This window comes from Ischnura elegans, chromosome 8 (genome assembly GCF_921293095.1).
Source record: "Ischnura elegans chromosome 8, ioIscEleg1.1, whole genome shotgun sequence".
Classification (NCBI taxonomy): Eukaryota; Metazoa; Arthropoda; class Insecta; order Odonata; family Coenagrionidae; genus Ischnura; species Ischnura elegans.
Window position 1 is genome coordinate 111,337,841 of NC_060253.1, and position 23,493 is coordinate 111,361,333.

A 23,493-nucleotide genomic window follows, 5' to 3' on the forward strand; every position below is an offset into this window, starting at 1 on the left:
CGCTGCAGATAAGATGTTTTTCACGTCTGACCCCGAACTGGGACAAACGTTTTTTTAAACTCTGAGGCCAGAGACCTTGAGCCGCAACTCTACGGACGAAAGGTCGCAATAAAAAGGAGAGATAGAGGAATGCATTATTATAAACATTGGAGAAGTACTTTTTTTTTCTGAAATTGTCTCGTAAATGATAATAAGGACTCATATTCATTACGTACATTACATAAAGGAGGATGTCTGTTTGTCTGTGCTGTGCATTTCAATACGGCTGCACGTATTACAACTAAAGTTAATCCGCCGGTGCATTTCATGCTCTTAGTGGTACTTTCGGTTGCGTTCGACGCTTCCTTTGCATAGTTTTCTCATTATCGTTTGTCACGTCATGGCATACTAATTCTGCGATTGGACATCCTGTCGGGTAGGCACACCTTTTGACACGCTAAGAGGGAAAACATAACTCATAGGATTCTACACTTTACCACTAATCCTCTCGTTGCAAACCGTTTTGCTGGGGTGTGCGTTCACTCGACGTTTTTGGTCTACGCACGTACGGACACACATAATAAATAATGCTGTGGGGCGGCCTATAAGATGAACCCTATTGGCGGCATAGGGAAATAGTTTTTTACATTGTTTGCAGATACAAATGCATACCATTATCATATCTACTTTGTTCCTTTACCTGAAAATCCTGCCATGAATTCCAAGTTTCCCTGCACTTCTCTGGGGTCCTTCACGAGCGACGCCGGATGGCCGGCTGGTATAAATGGAATTGTTGGTAAGTCTAGTTTTAAATTCCGGAGTCCTCTAGATTGTACTCTCAACACTAACATTCTGTCACTGAGCCGTCGAATACGCTTCCAATTTGGGAAAAGCGGTGTAAGTCATTCTTAAGATAAACCCCCTCTAGAGTATCACGGGGAAATGGCCGGATGATTAATTCTAAGCCTAATTGAACGTATAAAAGACATCGGGCATTCGAGAGGCTTTCATATGTTTTCCGAAGCCTAAAAGAATCATAATAAAAAAAAATGGACGCGTGACAACTATGGGAACGTCGGAATCATATTTAAAACCCTGAATGCCATTTCTGGAGTTATTAAATTTACCGAGAAAGTGTCCATTTATCTTAATTCTCAATCAGGAAATTGAATGTAAACAAACTGCATGCGTCTCATTGCTTCAGCACAGTGCGCCATTAGTGATGCAGCAATCTCTTATTATACGGCTATCTACAGGAATATGCTTGATTCTCAGCATTGTAGACGAAATCGAGGAGAAATAGAGTTATTGTGCCAACATATCAACAGAAAATCAGGCCTAACACTTTTATTCTCAATATTTAATTCAAGATGATGGGTGGGACAAAGTTTTGTTCAATGTAGTCTAGGTTTCATGTGCTCAAGCATCGGTTATCAAATTATTGGCTAATAATTAGAGGCTCAGAACGATGGCCAAGTTCTAACAACACGTATTCAGCCGGTTTGAGACAGGTATCTTAAACAAAGCGTAATAACATTAAAAAAATAAAACAAAAGCAAAAAACAACTCTTTGCTTGCAAATGAATGCTTCTTTATCAGTTTTATGAGCTTTTGTTTTTCAATTTCAGTGTACAAGTAACAAATATTAATCGTTTTTTTGCTCTCCTGAAAATCTGCTATTTTTGAGATACGTGTTGTTAGAACTTAGCCCTCGAATTAAGTTTTTTATCGATAGTTTACTACATATTGACACACTGCTCCCTTTAACAAATCCAATGCCAGTGATAACCGTGAAATAAGCCATTGTTGATATTTAAGGAATATGAGTTATTTTAGTATTGATATCGTTATCATTAAGGGAAATATTTTCGTAAATTTTATCGTCCTTCTCACGGTGAATTTTACAATATGATATAATGTAGAAGCCTTTGCATCGATCCTTATGATGTTCTCATGGAATGCCCATTTTGGACTTTTTATGGCCCTAGACCTTTCTGGAATGAACGTTAGTAATATTTTATGGATTCGAGTCACGAAGACGATTCATTTGAGGGTGATATGACGGCTATACGCCTCTTAGCCGTCGCTGTGCTTTGTGGACCTCCACACATTTTCGCCTGGACGTTCATCTACGAATGAATAGAATTAAATTTTTATAAACCGTCAGTGTCGACTTCCCTTAGGCCATTTTATACTCCTCAAAGTTTCCCTCCACTCCTGATGTAGCTGGTCGGATAACACATATCTCCACTCCATTATTTAGTAATACCAATATGAAGTGCTAAATATTCTGTTGAGTAAATACCTATAGAAGATCCAGGCTGTAGAAGCGTCGTAATGAATTTCAACTATATGCGGCTTTAAAGTTTGCAACTTTAATGTTGACCTGGAATCAAAAGCATGGTCAATTATTCCAGGAACGCTGTGAATTAACGATTTAAATATTTTTTCGTAAACAAATACCATCCTGCGCGGAAAATCTTACGAAAAAAGTCGAAGCCTTGTACTTTTGGAAATAAAGTTTTTTTGATGACTGAATTCGGAGACAATGGCAGAATGGGTAAAACATTTAGATTTTATAAAAGATATTTATTGTTCTACTAGTATTAGTTATTGATATTTATTGCTCTATAACTCATCTTCTCCAAGAACAAATACAATTTACTTATACACATTCATAGAGTAGATTAAAACATATAATTAATTAAACGTAAAATCATGAAATCAATTCAACTTACTCATCGTGAGCACTAACTAACTGAATGAGAACTAACAGGCAAATATAACAAAAGAGTTCCATTTTACAAAGAAATCATTTCATCACTACACTACAATAACAACATTTTACAAAGAAAAACAAATGATACGCAATGTTCCAGCGGCAAATTACAGGACCAACGAGGAAGAAGTTTCAGGAATAACAATAAATAACATGATGAATAGAGGAAACAACCAAAGAAATATACGAAATACACATTTTAATTCAATTAACCAATACGTCATTATGGGGTAGTAAGTAATAATCTATAAACTTTTGCCTTGAACGATTTGAAAAACCGAGTATTTTTCACATCATCTGGTGGATTATTCCAGAGATTGGATGCTACAACCTGGAATGACTTCTGAAAAGAAGTTGTGCGATGAGCGGGGTAATAGATGAGGTTAGCATCTGATCTTGTAGCCATAGTAGTATTTTTAGGCTTAGTTTTAAATATGTTACGTAAATATTCTTGAATTTTATGAAGAAACAATACGTCAAGGAAAGCAGCGAGGAAATATTTTCGTCGTTTTTTTGTGGAAAGTCGTTCAATTTCATTGAGGTATGGCGATATATGTACATCTCTTCGAAGGTTGAACCCAAATCTTACACAGGAATTTAATTGACGTTGAAGTTTTAAATCAAGTTCATCTGGGATATCAATATGAACTAAACAGCATAATCTAAATTCGGAAAAACTATGGAGGATATAAACATTTTCCTGTTTTCAACAGGTAACATTTCTTTGCTCAGTTTTAATTGATACGTAATTTTACTGACTTTGTTAGAAACTTCATAGATATGATTTAGCCATGAGAGATTATTAGACATTGTAACTCCTAATTTTTTTATTGTGCTTAAAAAGGTACATTAAAATTTCCCAGTTTAATGTTAGGGATTGAATCTAAATCAATCTTATTTAAAAGCTTTGAGGAGCCTATAATTATGGCTTTGGGTTTAGTACAGCTTAGTACTAGGTAGTTATTTTCAACCCAGTTGGATATGGAGGCAATATCTTCATTTAATCTCTCAATAGTAATTCTGAGGCCTTGAGGAAGACAATGTTGATAAATTTGCAAATCATCCGCGTAAAGCATATATTTACAGTGCTTTAATTTTTCAGGAAGATCAAGAAGATGTATGGAAAATAGCATAGGTCACAGTACAGAGCCTTGAGGAACGCCCCAGGAGACATCAGAGATTAGAGGAATGTTGAGGATGAGATGGAGGAAGTCGCAAAAAGAGCAGGAGAGAAGAGAATCCTCATGAAAACCTTGACAGGAAGACGAAACAACCTAATTGGCCATGTCTTGAGGCATGAAGGCCTGATGAAGACAATCGTCGAGGGACAGAGGATGGCAAAAGCAGAAAGGGAAGACCTCGAATAAAATATGTTGAGCAGGCAAGGATGAGGAAAAGAAAAAATATACAGGTGTGAAAAGATCAGTTGATAGGAGAATTGAGTGGACAGTCGCATCAAAAAAGTCTTAGGATTTGTAATATTTCAAATCCTGCTGCGTTAACGGCGCACAGTGGGGCCAAATGCTTAAAAGGTGGTCATAATTATTAAATATCATGTAATGTGCTTGAAATTTGGAATATAACAGTTTTCGAGGTCGCTAATTCCGAATATGATATTGAAATATAAAGAAAATTTATATTTTGCCAAAAAATTGGAATTTTTGCTAAAATAAGACAGTAATTGTTCCTTATGTCCAGTAAAAAGGGGGGAACATTTTTAATTATATTATATTACGAATATGAAACTGATTTTGAAAATTATATGAAATACATTTCAAAGCTTTAAGGCAATCGATTAATAATTTTATGAAATTAATAAAAAAGACTCCTTTCCTGCGTTCTCGGATCTAAAAATATTTCATCACTTGGCACTTTCAAATGTTGGCAACATCGATTTGTTTTACGCCGACGAGGCGCCAGATAAGGGACAAGTCGTCTCACGACGCATCCTTTTTTACTTTCTACCATCTTCCGATTTATATTATCCAAGATGAACGCCCTCCTAGAAGCACACGCGGGATGAATTTTGCTGTATTCGAGGCGTGGCAAAGTCTACAGGGAATGACCATAAACTATTATATTTTTCAAATTTTGACCTTACCCCCCTAAATTGCATTTGAGCGAGGGTCAGGGGATCACCTAGAGGTCTCAAATTTTTCAGGCTTTATTTTTGATCGGTCCCACAACTTTATTTCATTGGGCCAGATGGATTTGAAAAAAATCGATTTTTCCGATCCGCCCTAATGTACATGCTTATAACGTGTACATTAAGATACATGTAACAATATCGGAAATTAATTCGTTTAGAATGTTGAATTAAAAATAGCCATAAAATGAGGATATTTATTTGAAATAATTCATAAAATTATTAATCGATTGCCTTAAAGCTTTGAAATGTATTTCATATAATTTTCAAAATCAGTTTCATATTCGTAATATTAATAGAATTAAAAATAGCCATAAAATAATGATATTTATTTATTCAAATTTTGACCTTCCCCCCCTAAATTGCATTTGATCGAGGGTCAGGGTTCCACCAAGAGGTCTCAAAATTTTCAGGCCTTATTTTTGATCGGTCCCACAACTTTTTTTCATTGGGCCACATGGATTTGAAAAAAATCGATTTTTCCGATCCGCCCTAATGTACATACTTATGACTTAAAAATATATCCTGGAACATAATAAGGTAGCAAAGAAATTATAAAACATTATTGTATACCAGTCAATCTGCGTAGAATATTTACAGGCCAGCGACCACTCACTTAAAAAAATGCAAGCACTAAATATAATCTGTCTCTAATTCGTCCCATGAATAATTATCTAGGTACAAAACTGCATTATTGAATAAACCCACTTATTATTTTAAATATTACATGAAAACTAATGACTTTGAAGTCTTTATAAGAATATATAACAAGTTAACAAACACATTTACATCACACATTATTATATAGTATGTTTTCTACGTTGAATATGAAAAAAGCTGCACACACAGGCTTATAAACGTAAACACTAACTTCAATCAGACTTCGTTCCATCCAAAGAATCGTCTACCGATTCCGATGAAGATCCTGATTCTATCAGGTAGGATTCATACAAAATATTCATGGCTCTGGAACATAAAACTGTCGATGACTTGGACCGCATCACAATCTGACTTACATTAATCGAGTCGGAACGTAACATCAATCCCACGACGAAGTCTACTACAATTTTTTTCCTCGAGCACTTTCGGGTAAAATCTTCCTTGAATTTCCTCAACAATTTTTTGTCGAAATTTCGAATCCATGCATGCAACGTGGTTAAACTACATTAGGGATATCAGTCTTTACTGGACGAGATATTATAGCATCAACTTTGTATATACTTTGTCTTGAGTCTTTGTTGCGCCAATTTATTGCGAAAGAACTCATTTTGTTACGCTGATTGTAAAGTAAGTGCTCCCTCCTGCATGCAACGTGTCAACAAGCTGCGTGCTTCGGCGTCCGTACGGTTGGAGGTTACTTACGTATTTCTTCATTAATTCACGAAGGGGCGGGTTGGGGTGGTCAATTTTTTTGTTTTCATAGCCGAGAGATGTGGTATGTATACAAAAGCGCTGCTGGGCACTGCTATATAACTAAATGATGTTCGTATTTTTGTTTTTTTTTAATAAAAAAATGTGTAATTTACTGGTTAATATTTATGTTAACAATAATTTTAATGCTATTTCAATGTTATAGTAAAAATAGCATATCAAATCTATTGACATTGCTGCATCGATTCTACTTTTTAAATTTAAAATTGAGCCAATTGGGTAGCTGTAGAGCGGTCTTGAAGATCGGAATATTTCGAAGCGAGAGGGAGTCTATGCATCTCAGCAGCGCACCTGTCACTTTGCCAGTGATTTATACGAAGAGGTGCATACTTACTTGCTTTTCAAATTAATTTCTCAACAGCTCAAATAAGTGTCTTCCCAACCATGATATACAATAAAAACCCTGAACTTTTATTTTTCTAATTATGACCACCTTTTATAGATTTGGCCCCACTGTGCGGCGGTGAAATATACATGAATTGCAACGCGGAAAACTTCCCATGGACCGGGAATCGAGCCACTCTTTCCGTAGAGGCTTCTTGGAAATCCTTTCTCTGTCGCGTTGCCATCCTTGATGGACCGCGAGGGAACAACATCTAGTACCAAGAGCCTCGGTACCATTGCCATGGGAACAGGGTGAAAGGAATTTGATATTGGTCTGCGCAGTGGCCTAATGGAAAGCCAGAGGTCCGCGGTTTCATTCCCGGTCCAGTGACATTTTTTCTCATTCATGCAATTCATGTATAAATCTTAAAATTATTTACTAGTGACGATGATAATGATTTTAGCAGAGTCCCATACACTCATACTAATGTAATCGAAGAGTGTCAGATTTGTGAAACGTTTGCGTTCTCGGGAAAGGAGTAGAAATGAAAAAGGTGTACGTACTTTTGTATATATTATTAAGTTATCGCTCAGTGACAAATTACAACTTTAACTTCATTTCTTTAACCTGGATGGTGATGTGGTGGGTGTCGCGACCTGCTCTGGTGGGTGTCGGTGTCTGATCTGGTGGTAGCGTTTGATGTCTGCGTATTCACCACCCTTCCGGGTTTTTCCTGGTTATACGGACTTTGGGGCATTTATAGACCCGTAGGCCTTTCCGGTATGAACGTTTGGCTTATGTCTGGGGTCGGGTCATCAGAAAATTACAATGAAGATAGTACGATAACTGTCCTTCGCTTCGGAATTGGGTTTTATCGAGATATTTTCATCAAAAAACAAAAGGAAATCTTGTAGATTGAGAATCCGAGGAGATTGACTGCGATTGCAATTGCGACGCCGAAAGAAGCGATTAAATATCGAATAAATTAAATAGCAGACAAAATTTTCAAAGATTATTTTCAATCGTTAATCCCAGCTATTTTCCACGCCTTACATGTATCAATATCTCATTGAAAGGCCTCCAAAATGGATTATATTGAGATATTAAGTAGGCAGAAGAGGAAAATTATCACAATTTTAAAACAGAAAAATGATAGTGTTCGATAATAAGTGTACCAAACTAGCGTATCTTGATATATAGCTGGAGGATATATTTTCCATTTTTTTACACTATTAAATTCAAACATGTAGTCAAGTACAGCACAGTATGATTTTCTTCAGTACACTATTTTCACCTTCACAGCATCGTACCAAAGTTCGGCGATCCCGTAAATTCTTTCGGGCACATTGGACGCCGCTTTGCCTTGGTCCACGCCGTTCACAAAGAAATGAAGTTCTCCATCCTCTCGGCGCATCACGCCCACTCTTTCTCTAACCTGTTGGAGAGAGCCACAATCATCTCTTGAGAACCTGCATCGCAAAAGGCCTGTACTATTTCCCTCACAGGCCCATGTCTTGCTTTTCGGGTTTATTCGCCTCCGTTGCAGGCGACATCTTCTGCCTCATGCCACAGCTTCATGCCTCACGTCGGAGCTCGTCAAGACTTAAACCAAGTCCTCCCCCCTCTGATGGTCTTACTCAGGGTCACTCAGAGTTCCTCCCCTCCCACTCACCTTGCTCTTCTATTTCCTAGGTGATTCGTTCTCCCGACATGGGGTCTTGGTGATTCGTTTTCCCGAGGCGCGAGGAAAAGCCGTCGCCTCGAAGCTACTTGAAGCCGGTGTCTCCGTTAAAAATATTGGCCCCTTTTTCTATTTTTATGGCGTATAGAATTATTTAGGAGAAATTAATAGTTTCTTTGGCTGATTTTTACACCTTTTATTTGTAAATGACGTGGTATCCCATGGAATAAATATAGTTAGCGACTGACGAATCTTTGGTGCTTGGCTATGTAATATTGCTCGGCTAAGGTCTATAATTTGGCAGGACAGGAGAACGTCTCCTATCAGCCCCATCTACACCTTTCCACAGGAACCGAGTAGTTCAGAGGCAGTAACACTGTGGGTCGAGACGACCTTCGGCGGCCTTTCAGGAAGTGATCATCCTGAAGATGCCGTCTGCAACGGAGGCGCAAGATTGAGCCCCTATTTGTCAGATTAAAATACTGTTTCTTGACCTCAATTGTTGCCTGTCCGTTACCGTGCCAATTTGGGATCAATTTTAAACTGTCTTCCCAGTTTGCAAAAAAGTACAAATTTGAAAATTCTTTCTTTAAAAGTTCAGGCTTTCTAGGAAGTTTGTCAGTAGTTCAAAAATTCTACCGTAAGAGGAAGACACCAAGTGAAGCCAAGAATAACTTGCAAAAAATTTTGAAAAATAAACTTATAGACGATTTCGTTTTCTTGTGGGAGAAAATTTGTTACCAAGTAAAAAAATTAAAATTTAGAAATAACAATTTTATGTTACAATAAATTTTGAATTTAATAACGAAATTTAGCATTTAATCCGTAAGTTAATAATCTCAAAGATTCTCCAGAAACATATAATTTCTTCATAATGTAATGGCAATTTTCTCATTAATTAAAGCCTAATGCATTCCCTGCAGATGTAACTTGCTGCGGCTTTATGTATGAAGCAAAACCCTCTGATCACTTCATGCAAAAATAGTTGCAGTACATAAAAAGGTTTTTTCTTTGATCATGTGAAAAATTCGCAAATTCTAAGGAGAAGCAAGCAATTGGTATACTTATTGATTGTGCACCGCCCCATAATATGCACGCGTACTCATTAAAAGACCCCATGGAAACAATACCAAGGACCATACTCCAGAACCTGACTCCATTTTGAGTCCTCACTCTTCCTCGGAGATTCACATCTAGGACTCAAGTTTAGTTTGAGTCAGAGCTCGAGTTCTAGAAAATAACTTCAACTTAACTCTCTTGAGCTACATTAACTGCTGAAAACTTTATGAAAAATGAAGTCAGCTGAACTATTTCCATTCATGGTCAATCCAATACGAGTCCAATACGAGGGAAGTTCAATAAGTAGTAATGCCCCAGATTTTTTTCTCAAAACATATTTACTGTTAAGAGTCGGAACTTGGTGGCAATATACATCAACATATCTTGTACATGTTCTATTTTTCTAGGTAGCATCCATCGTGTTCTATGGTCGCACGACAACATTGTGGGAAAAGCCCTCTGGTAAAAGCTTTGTTCTACAACTACATAATACCCCATAAGCCACCTAAAAGGCGTGTTGCAGGGGATGTTAGGACACCAGCCGTTTACAGATAAAAGAAATTAAGTGCTCTAACGAAGTTGAGACTAGCGCATATTAAAGTCCTTTATGGTTCGGGGGAAAAACGAATTCCCATATCTATCCGTTCGGCAAAACATCTCTTAATTTATCGCTTCTATCGGACCTGGAAATATAGCGTGGCTCTAATATTATGTTCTCTGTGTCTCTCTTAAAGATATCCATTCTCAATTGTTCAAGCAATCTAAGCCTAGCGCGCAGCCTCCGAGTCTCCAACGGCTCCCAGCCTATTTCGCTTAACATCTACGTAACCCTATCTGTACGCCCGTAGCGGTTTTTGACGAACCACGCAGCCTTCCTTTGTATTTTGTTCAGTTCGCGAATTAAGTCTTTCTGAACCGGATTCCATACGCTCGCTGCATATTTAAGGTGTGGTCGGACGAGAGCGAAATAGCACCTATCTTTTACTTTCTCATCCGAAAATTTTTCCACAATACGCTTGACGAATCCTAATTTGCTAAGGGCTATTCCGAAAATATTCCTTATATGTGTTCCCCACGAGAGGTTCGAGGTTATCGTAACTCCCAGATACTTCACTTCGTCTGTTGCCTTTATTTTAATACCATCCACTGCATACACATGGCTAAAGTTGGACGAATTCCGCAAGAAATGTACCGTCATGTATTTGCTCAAGTTAGCTCAGGTTCTGTAGACGTAGTTATGTTGTCACCGCATGATAGATACTCTCGTCATCATCAAAGTTTGTTCTCCGCAGTGACTCTTTAAGTGGCCCAAAGAAATGGAAGTCCGAGGGTGCGAGGAGGTATAGGGTGGCTGACGCAATAACGTCCAACCCAATTTGGCGATGTGTTCACTGGTTCTTTTTTGGCCTTTCTTTGAATATTGCGGTCCACTATTAGCATTTGTGGAACGCCTCTTTGAATATCCGAGTCTCGATCTTTGCAGACACACTTCCAATGCTCACCGGCGACTGTAGAGGCAATGGTCGAGTTGTGATGCCACGGTCGTCAGGAATATTGGCATCTCTACAGTTCAGCATGTGTGGAGCAGTGGCTGTGACAGGCCGTCTCGAGCGTGGTTGTTCAAGGAGCTATGTTTCAGCATTCTAGAGGCTGTACCTTTCTTTACTCAAGCGTACCCCTACCAACTGCAGCGACGCAAAACACAGCTCTTAAACGTGTAAAGATTTCACCAGTGTTTCTTTTTCTTCACACAAGGATTCGATGAGAGAACGCTGCTTGTAAGGGTAGTCGTACGTAGATGCCATTTTGACGCTATACTGCGGCTCTTTCATTTGCCGGAACGGTGCGAAACTTCACCAACACATAGAACAAACATCAAATGTGAAGCAACTACAAGGACGATTGTCTATGTATATCAATTGCATTTAAAGGCCTGGTTACACGGTGCATTAACCCGTACGGGTTAATGCACGAATGAAATGTATGAATGAAATGTATGAATGCGTGTCTGCTTGCATGTCTGAATTCATGGACGTTTGCGTGAACGAGGAGCATGAATGAGCGGTTACACGGTACATGCGTTCGCACAAGTTTTCACACATTTTCTCGTAACGCGAGGCGTTTAGTTTTTGTTTATTCCCTTTACAGTGCGCAAAATTTAAATGTTAAAACAGTATCATTAGGTAGGAAGCAGACGATACCTACCAGAAAATAATTCCCTTTTCGTTGTTTCCTGTAGGACCAGGAAATTTCACATACTGGTAATATATTTGCGCTGCCGTGTAAACAGTGGTTTTCATTGTAGTTGCCGAAGTTGTTTCATTTCGTGCCAGTAATATTTATTTATGTTTAATATTTATCGTTAACGCTCGCTTAATGCTATATCTCAATAGTACTCTATTTATTTCAAACCGTTATCAAAGTTAATACTTAGGCTGACAATTTGTAGACGCATCTTGTTTTTAAGCCGTGTTTACTAGAAAATTTTCTGTCATCTGTTTCACTGAGTGTAGATGATGTATGAGAGTAGATATTTTTAATACTTTGTTCTACTTTTGTCCGGGACGGTTATAAAGTTAAGAAGAAATTTGCTGTTGATGGAAAAGATGTTGGTTTAGACGTCTTGTCGATTTATGAACTTGCGTAATGTGAGTCGTATTTTTGTGGTGGGCCAGCGCATTCCCACCTCGGACGTATAAAAGGTAAAATTGTCGTTAATTCGTATGATATTAATTATGTTTAAATGTGTTCTATAAGTCGTATGATAGCCGTTGTATTTCACAAATGTCGTATTGGAAACTCTGTGACAACCTCATCGATTGTTTTGTACCGGCATAATACAACCAATAAGATACCATAGGCAAAAACTTGGTATGTCCGGCATACATACAGGGATAATCTATGCGAATATTAGTGTAGATGCAAATGGTGAGTTTGTGATAGGAGTTACGATACAGTACAAATGAACAAATACGCGTAAAGAGTTACTGAATAGCCAAGACGGCCGTGGAATAGCCCTGCAGATGACAACTAAATGTGTCGTTTCCCACCAGGTGGCTCTGTTATTAACTTGTGCGAATGCATGAACGAAATTAGAACAGGTTCTATTTTCCGTTCACGCGTTCATGCATTTGTACATTTTGGGGTGGTTACACGGTGAATTTTTCCGTTCATTCTCGCGTTCATACATTTAGACATTAACCCGTACGGGTTAATGCACCGTGTAACCAGGCCTTAAAAGAAAGTGGGACATTACTTATTGAACGACCCTCGCACTAACGTGGCAATCCAGTTGAGTTCGAGTCGAGACCAAATCTCGAGTAACGTTCTGGAATACGGACCGCAGTCAACTGCAATATCATCGAAAATCAGGCTAAAAATCACTTACCTGTAGTTTGTCGAGATTGTATCCATATTTGGCAACTATTGACTTAGAATTTTGATAAATTCCGTCATTATGGTACATCCATGTGCCATTACTGGAAAAAAAAGAATAGTGATAGATAGGTCTTGACATTTTCATGGAACACTCGCTATGGAGTTCAGACGAGTAGAGGGGGTGAGAGGGGTTGAGGTTGATTCCGCCCCCCAAAACTTTTCCCCTTACGGCGACTGCCCACGACGCAACTGCTGAGGATATGATTATGCCAGGGGAGCATTTCCTCTGATCAAAAAAATAATAAATAATTCGTCCGTTTCGCGAAAGAGAACAAGGTAAGACTGAATAAAGTTGATAATATGAGGTAATTGGCAACACATTGCGATTTATACTCACCAGCGCAAGATAGCGCAAGACTATCGCTGATTGGCTGAGTGCCTAACTGGCACTCTGGCCTAGCTGGCACTCAGCCAATCAGCGATAAATTAATTAATATTTGTTTTCTCTTCTGATAGAGGGTATAACCTTTAGATAAACATATTTCATGAAGGCCGAACTCATAAACCAAATTACGAGTAAATAATATGCAGGAAAAGGGTTTTGTGAAAACACTATCTATAGTTTATAATAGTTTAGTTTTTTTATATCTATAGTTTATTTCATGAAATTTTGATTTACTGCGTATTTAACTTGACAAAAAATTGCGACAGCCACAAGTGGAATGGCAAAAAAAATCAGGTAGAATTATTTGCTGGCTGGTGGGTTTAAGACCTACCATATTTTCCTATTCATGATCCTCTTCATCATCAAAGGCCATCCTTTCAATGCGAAATATTTTTTCTCTATTTAAATAGTTTTAGACTTTAAAAAATATATTATATCGTTTGAATTAGCCCTGAATTTTGATTGATAGAAACAAAAGCCCAATCCAAAACTTCTTTCAATTTGACTTTCATATTTACCTGAGGGTGTACATTGCTGGTTTAATTTCCACGTTATCTGGTGAATGTATCATTACCCCGATACCCAGGCAATGATTATTCTTTGTGGTTCTCTTCTCCAATCGGACTTCAAATAGCTCATTGGTCTTCAGGGGTCTGTCTGTGAACACAACTGCGTTGTGGGGATCATCCCATCTGAAATATATACGTATTTTCACTTTCAGCAATATGGTAGTTTCCTTCTTCAAAGAAAACAAAAGACATCGATTGCGATAAGTTACCCACCATTAGTGTATTCATAATATACAAATTATTTGGTTTTAGAAATCCCAGTTTAGACGAATGGCAATGGTCAATTTTAACCTCGTTGGAAAAAGGCCAGATTGACGCCCATGCGATGCCACTCCACGTGACGTCACATGGACCTAGTTTTCATTCGAGTATCTGGAGTTTTACATCGCCTGAGATTACCAATGCATGCATGAGACACAGAGCTCAGGGAAACATTTCATAATAATCATCTAGTAAAATTGCTTATGGTCGAAATGTTTCCTTCGTTTGATAGGGTATTAATAATCCTTATTTAAGCCAAGCGCTACCTGCTAGCAGGATACTCTACGCTACAGCCATGCTCGGCAGAAAGCAGCCTGCGTCGTAGTGGCGTTCATTGCCTCGCACCCAGGTGGCTTCACACAGCGGTAGCCAAACGTCACTCGGGATTTACCCAGCATTCATACTTAGCCGCCGCGTTTTCGCGCGCTTGAAAATTTTCACTTTTCATTTAATTATTAAAGTATTCTACCGATTAAGGTAGGTTTGCATGGAGTACCAAAGAAGTGATCTGGGAGCCTTCCTTTCCTTCCATTACCGCCTTCTTCAATTCACTATAAGGCCTACTCCCCTTCAATCTATCCAAAAAACCTATTCTTTTCCTTCCCCTCCCTCGTTTCCCTAACATTCTACCCTCTAACACCTTTTTCAACATCCCCTCCCCGCCGAGTACTCCCTCCATCCATACCTTCTGTCTCCTCCGTATCTCATCCAAAACCTGCCTCTCCTCACCCACCATATCCAGCACTTCGTCGTTCCTTATCCTCTCCGTCCATTTCACCCCCTCCATTCTTCTCCATACCCACATCTCGAATGCTTCCAATCTTCTCTCATCTTCTTTCCTCAGTGTCCATGTTTCGGCACCATAGAGAGCTACACTCCAAATCAAACTCTTCACTAACCTTTTCTTTAAACTCTTACATAACGATCCTCTAAGAAGCTCCTTCCTGTTCATGAACGCCTCCTTTGCTAGTGCAATTCGCTTCCTGATGTCTTTGCTACCGTGTCCGTTTTCCTCTAATGTGCTGCCCAAATAGTTAAACTGCTCTACCTGTTCAAGTTTTTCCCCACCTACTTTGATCTTGAGTCTCACATTCCTCGCTCGCGATACTTTACAAAACCGCATTACCTTAGTCTTCTTGTGATTAATCCTCATCCCATACTCCTCGCACCGCACGTATAACGCATCCACTAGAGCCTTCAGTCCCCTCGCTGACTGCCTAATCAGCGCCTGATCATCCGCGAACCTTACCGATTTCAACGTCATTCCTCCCACTTTCACTCCAGCTCCCAATTCGTCCCACGCTTCTCTTACCATCTCCTCAGCGTATACGTTAAAAAGCAGCGGCGATAGAGGACAGCCTTGCCTTACACCTCGCCCAATGCTTGTCCACCCAGATTCCTCGCCCGCTACCCTCACTTGCGCAGTCTGGGCCATATAAAGATTACGAATCAGTCGTCTATCCCTCCAATCTACACCTATTCTCTTGAGAATATCCATCAGCTTAACCCAGTTCACCCTATCAAATGCTTTCTCAAAGTCCACGAAACAGGCATATACGTCTTGGTCATATTCTAGGTTCCTCTCGACGAGGGACCTCATTACTGCTATTGCATCACGAGTTGATTTCCCTTTTCTGAAACCAAATTGATCTTCGCCCAAATACTCGTTTGCCCTTGCCTCCACTCGTCTGTTCAATATCCTCAGTACCACCTTCGCCGCATGCGATATTAGGCTGATAGCGAAAAATAAATATCGTCATTTAAAAATCTCAAAGCGTGAAATATGTACTACCTGAGGAGTAATAATTTTTCGATTTAGGCAACAAAAAATAATAGGAAACCACCCTGTTGTAATTTGAAATAATGTGCTATTAACTTATGCATCTCAAATACATGGAAATTAGTTACTGTTATCTATACATTAGAAGAGCGATGGTAATTGCGAGAGTGATGCGGAAGTTCTAATTGGAGAAGGAGGGGAGAGAATGGATTTATAAACTTAGGGTAGAAGACTGACAATATGAAACTCTTAATATTAAGGTAAGTCCGTAGAATGAGGGGAGAGGAAAGTATTTTGGCACGCGTAGAAATGTGTGTACTTACTCAAGTTTCTGAACGGAGCGGCTTTCGTCCAGAATTACTGCATTCTTTCCATGCCTTCGATGAAAAGTTAACAGCTTTTTCTCTTTATTTGAAAACATATTCTCATTTCCTATTTCTTCCTCTGAAAAAAAGATCAATTTACTTTCTTATTATAGGACAATTTCCACAAAGTTAAACTGAAATAAATGTATTTTTTTTTAAAGTAATCAGGTTTTGACGGAAGAAAAATCCGAAATTCAGCACAGCGTTTATTCATTGATTCCTCTGTTATCTTTATTTTTCCACTCTTAATGAGGGTTTATTTGTTTTGGTGAAAGAGGGAGTCAAGTAGGGGCAAAGAATATTTTAATGATACGGCAGCCATTGATGCTTAAAACACATTTCAAATCTCAATCAATATTCCTCGCTATAAAATATGGAAAAATGATATATGCTTCAGACATACGCCTGAGTCTATGCAACTCAAATATCAACAATACACCGTCAGTGCTCTTCGTCGTAGCAACAGAGTGTAAGGCTCTATTGTTGCGCTACGAGCTGCATAAATTTAAGTCTTTTCCTGTTGATTTTCGTCGCCAATATCTCGAATAGTATTGAGCATCGGGGGCTGGAACAAGGACTACACCTCATGAGCATCCATTTCCTATCACCTGGAAAAATTTGAACGAGATGCCATGTTGACACTGGAGGGACTTTCCTCGTTAGACAAGAAGGACTGGACACACACGGAAATTTATGACCGCCTTATTCGCGTCGCACCTGCAACGATCGTCCGCTAGATGGTAGCATCGACAGTTGCCTCAAGAAATCATTCCGCGAATATGGAATTCAACTGGAAAATGAATATTTTACCAATTTATTTTCTATTTTCATGGGTGAAATGAATACTTCTTAATGCATTGCCTTGATTCTCAACGTAGTAATTTAAACAATAAGCTTTCCTGGATTTCCTGGACTGGATTTATTTTTACAGAGCACGACCCGGGTTTCAATAAATTATCATCTTCTTCAGGCGCTAATTAAAATAGTAATCAGATAATAATAGTAATTAATTAATAATGTACGCATAATAATATTACACATAATTTGCGCCTGAAGATGATGATAATTGAAATGAAAATGAATAACGTTGGTAACTTTTCACAGGAAAATTTATTCGTACGACGCGTTTCGACGCTGAGGCGTCATTATCAAGTACACTTTTTGTAATATCTACAATCCAATATATACCCAATTCTGGCAGGGGTGGAGGGAGAGGGTTATACAGGGGGGAAAATTGGGGAGGAGTGGGAGGGTTGGTGAGGGAATGGTTGGGAAGCGTGACTAAGCCCACGCTAGGAGAGGCAGGTAAGGTTCCTCGGCCGGGGTAAAGGGTCGGTTTGGAAAGGGGTAAATTGTTAAGGTTAAGTGCAGTGGTAATGAGAGGTGAATTTCTTAGGAAGACGATGTCATTAAGGACATGTCCCAAACTCAAATTTCTTTTTATCTCCAACTCCTCCAGGACGTCCATCTTCCTCCCCTTCTTGACTCTGTGTAAAACGTCCGGTTCGAAGTCACTATGATGTCCCTCTTCCCACAGGTGTTATGCAAAGGCTCCTAGCGTGGGCTTAGTCACGCTTTCCAACCATTCCCTCACCAACCCTCCCACTCCTCCCCAATTTTCCCCCCCTGTATAACCCTCTCCCTCCACCCCTGCCAGAATTGGGTATATATTGGATTGTAGATATTACAAAGAGTGTACTTGATAATGACGCCTCAGCGTCGAAACGCGTCGTACGAATAAATTTTCCTGTGAAAAGTTACCAAGGTTATTCATTTTCATTTCAACATGGATTTTCACAAAGTTAAAGCCGAATCAATTGAATTCATGATGATAATTCATTGAAACCCGGGTCGCTCTCTGTAAAAAAGAAGTGATATAAGTAATTGTGTGATATCCAAGAAAACTTATAATGGAATGCCACATAGTTAATCAAGAGCTATTGAATTTTAATTTAAACAGTATTTTTCGCACCCAAGTTATTTATGACTTCCGTCGCCCATTTCTGGAGGACATTTCGAACACCCCCGTTCGAAGCTCACGCTCTCGAGAAATGAATTTTTACCTGAACTATTATAATTAGTTAATTTTCGTAAGTATAATTCGTCGATGATCATTAAATCATTGGAATTGAGACTTAATACCTGGCATACGTGACGGAGTTTTACAGCAACATTTTCGCATTTACTTGAACGCAGGAATGAATTACCGAAACTCAAATTTGATTATTTCTATGACTGGATATCCATTAAGTTTTATGGAAGAACTTGGAATATGCATTGCTTTTGTCAATAATTTTTTAATACTTAATGATAATGACGGGGGAAATGATTTGATTTAGGGAAAACTAATGACTTGAGCGAAAAGTACATGAATTGCGGATGGCGCCCTAGGTTTCGCTAGGGTGTTCCGCTAACATAAACTTCACGTTGTCACTAAGTACATTTTTTATGCGTTAAATTTTTGCCATTACAGTCATCTACTCTGATCATATTGAAATTCAGGAAAATGTTAATTTACTCAAATTCGAAAGCCATCGCTTGCGAATGAAACTTTTCATTAGATCTACGTCTAGGCTAACCGTGGTATTTCCAAACATGGAGTTAAGTGACTTATTACGGAAGTATCAGAGGAGCCATTAAAAAAATCTACTTGCCAAGCATATATCTTCTCGGTAATTCTGTAGTTGGCAAATACTGCTTCATTGCAGCCAGAAATACGAAAATATGGTAGTAACGGACGCAAGTAGCGACCGGCATCAGTCGTGATAGTGACCGTGGATGGACCATTCCAGATGGATTCACTGAAGGGTGATCGACATCACTGGATAGACCCAATGGCCCCTCACCTTTGATTCGTGCCTCGACGTGAACCGTGGTGAAGCCGTCGTCGCACTTGGCCGTGCGATGCGTGGCGTCTAGCGATAAGAAGCCTCGGGGTTCGTCAAGTGGGTCCTTCCGCCAAGCCGAGATGATGTTGACCCATTTGCCGTCAATCTCGTCCTGGCGTCGTTTCAGCGAGAAGCTCAGCACTCGCTGCTGCGAAGACTTGCATTGTTCCCCGGGAGACACCTGTGCGGTCGTCACTGAACTATTACAAACAAATGAATGCCGAAACTCCCTCGCGCAAGAACACAAATATACCCAAGGAGCCTGCATGGAGGAGGCTCAATTCCATCCCAATGTAAGGCTGATTTCTGTTCTCGCCACTTCGGTCGCATTTTAAGCGGTTTTCAAAAATGTCCGCATCGTGGCCATGTGAAATGCGAGTGTAATGCGATCCACCTTTTTCCAATATTTTGCAGTGCAGTGCTCGTAATTTCGAAGAATAGCATTGAAAATAAATGAATTTGATAGGTTACATCATAATGCCCATAAATTTTGGTTGACACCCATTAATTACACCTTATTTCCCCGTGAAACTCGGATCAAAATGCCGTGAGCGACGCGAGTGGCGACTTTTGTAAAAACCCATTTAAATGCGCGGTGAATGACAACACTTTTAGAGTACGAGCTGAGGATGCCCTTTTGTAATACTCGTGAATATACCAACCACAGGTACATTTTAGGTTTCATATTCAATTTAACGGTCAAATCGGCTGTTTAAGGCCGACGAAATGAGTGAAAAAATGTATTATAAAAATATTTATAAATTTACGAATACTTTGCGATTGATAATGATTCTACAAAATTGAAATGATTTCATCAATAATAAATATGTACTATTCGGAAGAAATATATGATATTGTTGTTGCTAGTTATTTACTCACTTGAGTATCACAAAGGCCGCAGCGGAAGAATAAGGAGCAGAGGATAGCTAAGCGCAGCCATCGGAGCGAGGCGCAGTTATCAAGGAACCGCATGGGCGCCATTGCGTCTAATGCTCGCGTTTTCTCCTTATTATCGGCGTCGGGAGCGTATTTATACGCTTCCCTCGTCTTCGAATGCATGATGCAACCCTCGGCCAGGCTAGAAGGTCAACGGACTGTCACGTCACGGGGCACACACGTCCGATTATCTCTGTATTTCTCTTGTCCATCGGCGAACAGCGCTCAAATCCCGGATTCTGGGCGTCACCCTCCTTTCTCACTCCACGCTCGAAAATAATATGCACAGTCAAAGTATTCGTGAATAAATCACTGTGGTAGAGCGTAGGCTAATGCTGTGCGTGTATCATTCGGCACGTTAAAATATTGATAGAGAATATCGGGCCGAAAATTAAAATAAAACATGACACAATCTAAATACAATGGTTTTCAAGATGAAAACCATTGTATTTAGATTGATGAAAAGTTTTTCAAGATGAAAACCATGGTATTCAAGATGAAAACCATAGTATGCGAATCTTTTTCTTGTGGTGGAGAGAAAAAAGTTACAATGGCAGGAAACGACCGCATAACATTTAGATTGGTAGATAGCACAGCTATCCACTACACCACTACTTCATTTACTGGAGGACATGGTCTTGTATGAGAATACTCCGGTCAGTCTCTTTCTTATTATTTCCAATGAAACGTTCACGAGCATAACAACATAAACAACAAGTTTTCTCAGGCAATCCAACACATTTATATGCTCTGAATAACAGAACTCCCACGATAACACAATACGCTTATCAAAGAAAAGCTTCGCGGTTCATTCAAATGCAAACCCACTTTTAATCGCATCTATTGAATTACGTAGAACGACGAGATGAGTAAAACAACGCACAGTTTGTATGCCAAGAATTTTAATAACAATTAAACTCATTAGGATCAAAAATACAACATAATAATGATGTAAAGTGGTTGTAAAAATCACGATTCAATCTCCCGTCAATTCTTTCGCTAAGCCGCTAGAGCGACTTCACTGTCATCGCTAGCGAAATTCGCTCTTGGCGAATGTTTACGTTCGCTATATACTCGCCAGTAAGAACGAGAATAACTTTTGCGTCGCCAGAGAGACGAAGCGAAGCTTTTCTGGCGAAATAGCTAGCGAATGAAAATGAGAATATGAATTCTGTCACCGTTCGCCAATATTTTCGACAAATCACGTTGGCTATAGCCAGAAAGAAGCAGAATCAGGCCCCAGATCCTAACAAGAAAGATCGCAGATCCTATAATTACGTCAGGAGATTTTGACGATTTTTGAACCCATCCTTATCCCTCCTTATGCCCCGTTCGCACTACGCTCTTTTTACCCTGGTTAAGCCTGACCATGGTTACAAAACGAGGTATGAACGCAAGTAACCGTTAACCGTGGTTGGGATTCTGACCGCCGTTTTCCGACCATGGTTGGTGGTAGTTCATGCGTGTGTGAACGCAAGTTGGTTAAAAGCTAGTTAGAAAAAGAAGAAGGCGAAGCAGCAGCAATGTTGAATAGGAGGAAAGAAAACTGAAAGAAAAGTATTCGAAGAGGAGACGGCCGTCCTAATTGAACTATTCGTCAGAATTAATTAAAAGGAAAGTGCTCTAGATTCATGCCGTAATTTGTTGAATATTAATAAGTTCTAAACTTAATGTAAGATATGCGATATGATATGCTTCGTAACGAATTAGCCATTTGCTCGCATTGTATATTTATACGGACGCATTGATTTATCTCTATAAATATTTTGTTAGAAATAATGTAAAATGTGGTAACTAACTTATTAAAAATCTGATGGTCACAATTATTGAAATATTTTGGTAAGAGTTCTTTGGCCCAGCTTATAAAAGATTTCTTATGTTCATCCTTGGACAAAATTTCCTCCCTTACTAATATAAAATATCAGGCTTACTGCAAGTCACATAACTCTAGAAAATAAAATTAGGAACATCGGTTGATATTAAATAATACAAAAAATTACCACGTTCTCGCTCTTATTCCATAGGATTAATTGCTAAGATATTCAAGTCACATTTGTACAAGTTAATTCGTCAACCATTGAATTGAAGTAAATTAAAGTTTTAATTTTTGGTATAGCATCAGATTGGATCATATTCTTTGTCAAAATCAGAAAGCAATAAATGCTAGGACTGCAATGCAGCGACAAGTGTATCTCAATCCCAAATTACCCCAATTGGGTACTTCAATTGAGGTTTAAGGCTCAAGCACAGTCTAAACATACCCGGCCGTATTCATAGTTTCCTTAGTAAGCTACTAACGCCCAAGTAGCGTTCTAAGTAGTAGCATACTAGCAAAATGGTATTCATAGATCGTTAGTAAGGGCTACTAAGCTTAGTATGCTACTATCTTAGTAGCCGGTTCTTAGACGCCCTTCGGCCTTATCTAAGGGAGCTACTAAATATGGCGGACCGTTGTGGATGATCGAACTCCGGTTTTATTTGTATACTGCTATAGAGTTTTTATGCATTTGTGCCAAAATGGAATACGAGAATCCATTCTTCAAGTAAGGCAGGCAACGTATGTAGTGTAATTGTTGACAGGAATTGAAAGTTTTTCGTAGCTGCGAGGAAGCTACGACTTGCAGTGAACTTGTGCCTCTAGTGTAAGTGGTGTAAGTGAACACAATTTGTACATTCAGTGCGCCCCTACGTGAATTGATTGCATATAGACGATGAAGTAAAGAGTGAAGCGACAAGTGAAGTGATTTGTGAGTGATGAGCTTCGACAAAATTATTTATTTATTTCATACTGGTTTAACCATTTCGATCAAAGGTATCTAGCTGTTGCGAAGGGGATATGTTTCATATTTGAAGCAGTTGTTCTTTAGGGATACAGCAAACGATTATAAATTTTCATTCGTTTGTACGCTTATAATTTGTGTTTGATTATATTACTTATTCTAGTCACTTTAACGTGAGCTTTCGGCAGTATTTACATTTCGCGTATTTCGTTGCGCTGTTGTTTTTGTTTTGGTTACGGTACGAGTGATAGTGGAGAGTGAGATTGGAAGTTTGTTGATGTTTCAATTTCTGGTTTAAAAATTTGTTTCAGCCTATTTATTTCATTGTCTACGTAATGGTAATGTGAAATAACATTAACTGATTCTAAATCATTAGTGATGAGTGGGAAGTGAGACGCGAAGAATTCTTTCGAACGTCAACGAGTGCAAATTCTTTTGGTGTGTGCAGAGAGATTGGAAAACTGATTATCATTCTTATAAATATTTCTCGGGTTTCTAGCCGAGTGAGACTTTTTTGGTCTAACGTTTCGACGGAACACTCTTCCATCGTCCTCAGAGAATGAATGTGCTGCAGGCCTGCCTTCCTGCGCTTATATAGCCGTAAATATACCATATAAACTTACTAATTTAGAATGAACATTGTACATGTATGAGTTTAAAGTAGTTATACTCAGATGAACATCAAAATATT

At 39.0% G+C, this 23,493-nt stretch overlaps 1 protein-coding gene across 1 annotated transcript; it reads right to left on the minus strand.

Annotated features, from left to right (window-relative positions):
* Window positions 1–7,847: 7,847 nt before the first annotated feature.
* Window positions 7,848–20,078, minus strand: LOC124164188 (neuralized-like protein 4). Its single transcript, XM_046541397.1, has 6 exons — window positions 19,966–20,078; window positions 19,045–19,267; window positions 16,157–16,277; window positions 13,742–13,915; window positions 12,789–12,879; window positions 7,848–8,095 (listed from the first exon to the last, which is right to left on the minus strand). The coding sequence occupies exons 1-6, from the start codon at window positions 20,065–20,067 to the stop codon at window positions 7,937–7,939; spliced, it is 870 nt and encodes a 289-aa protein (XP_046397353.1). The 5' UTR covers window positions 20,068–20,078; the 3' UTR covers window positions 7,848–7,936.
* Between the last annotated feature and the right edge of the window lie 3,415 nt (window positions 20,079–23,493).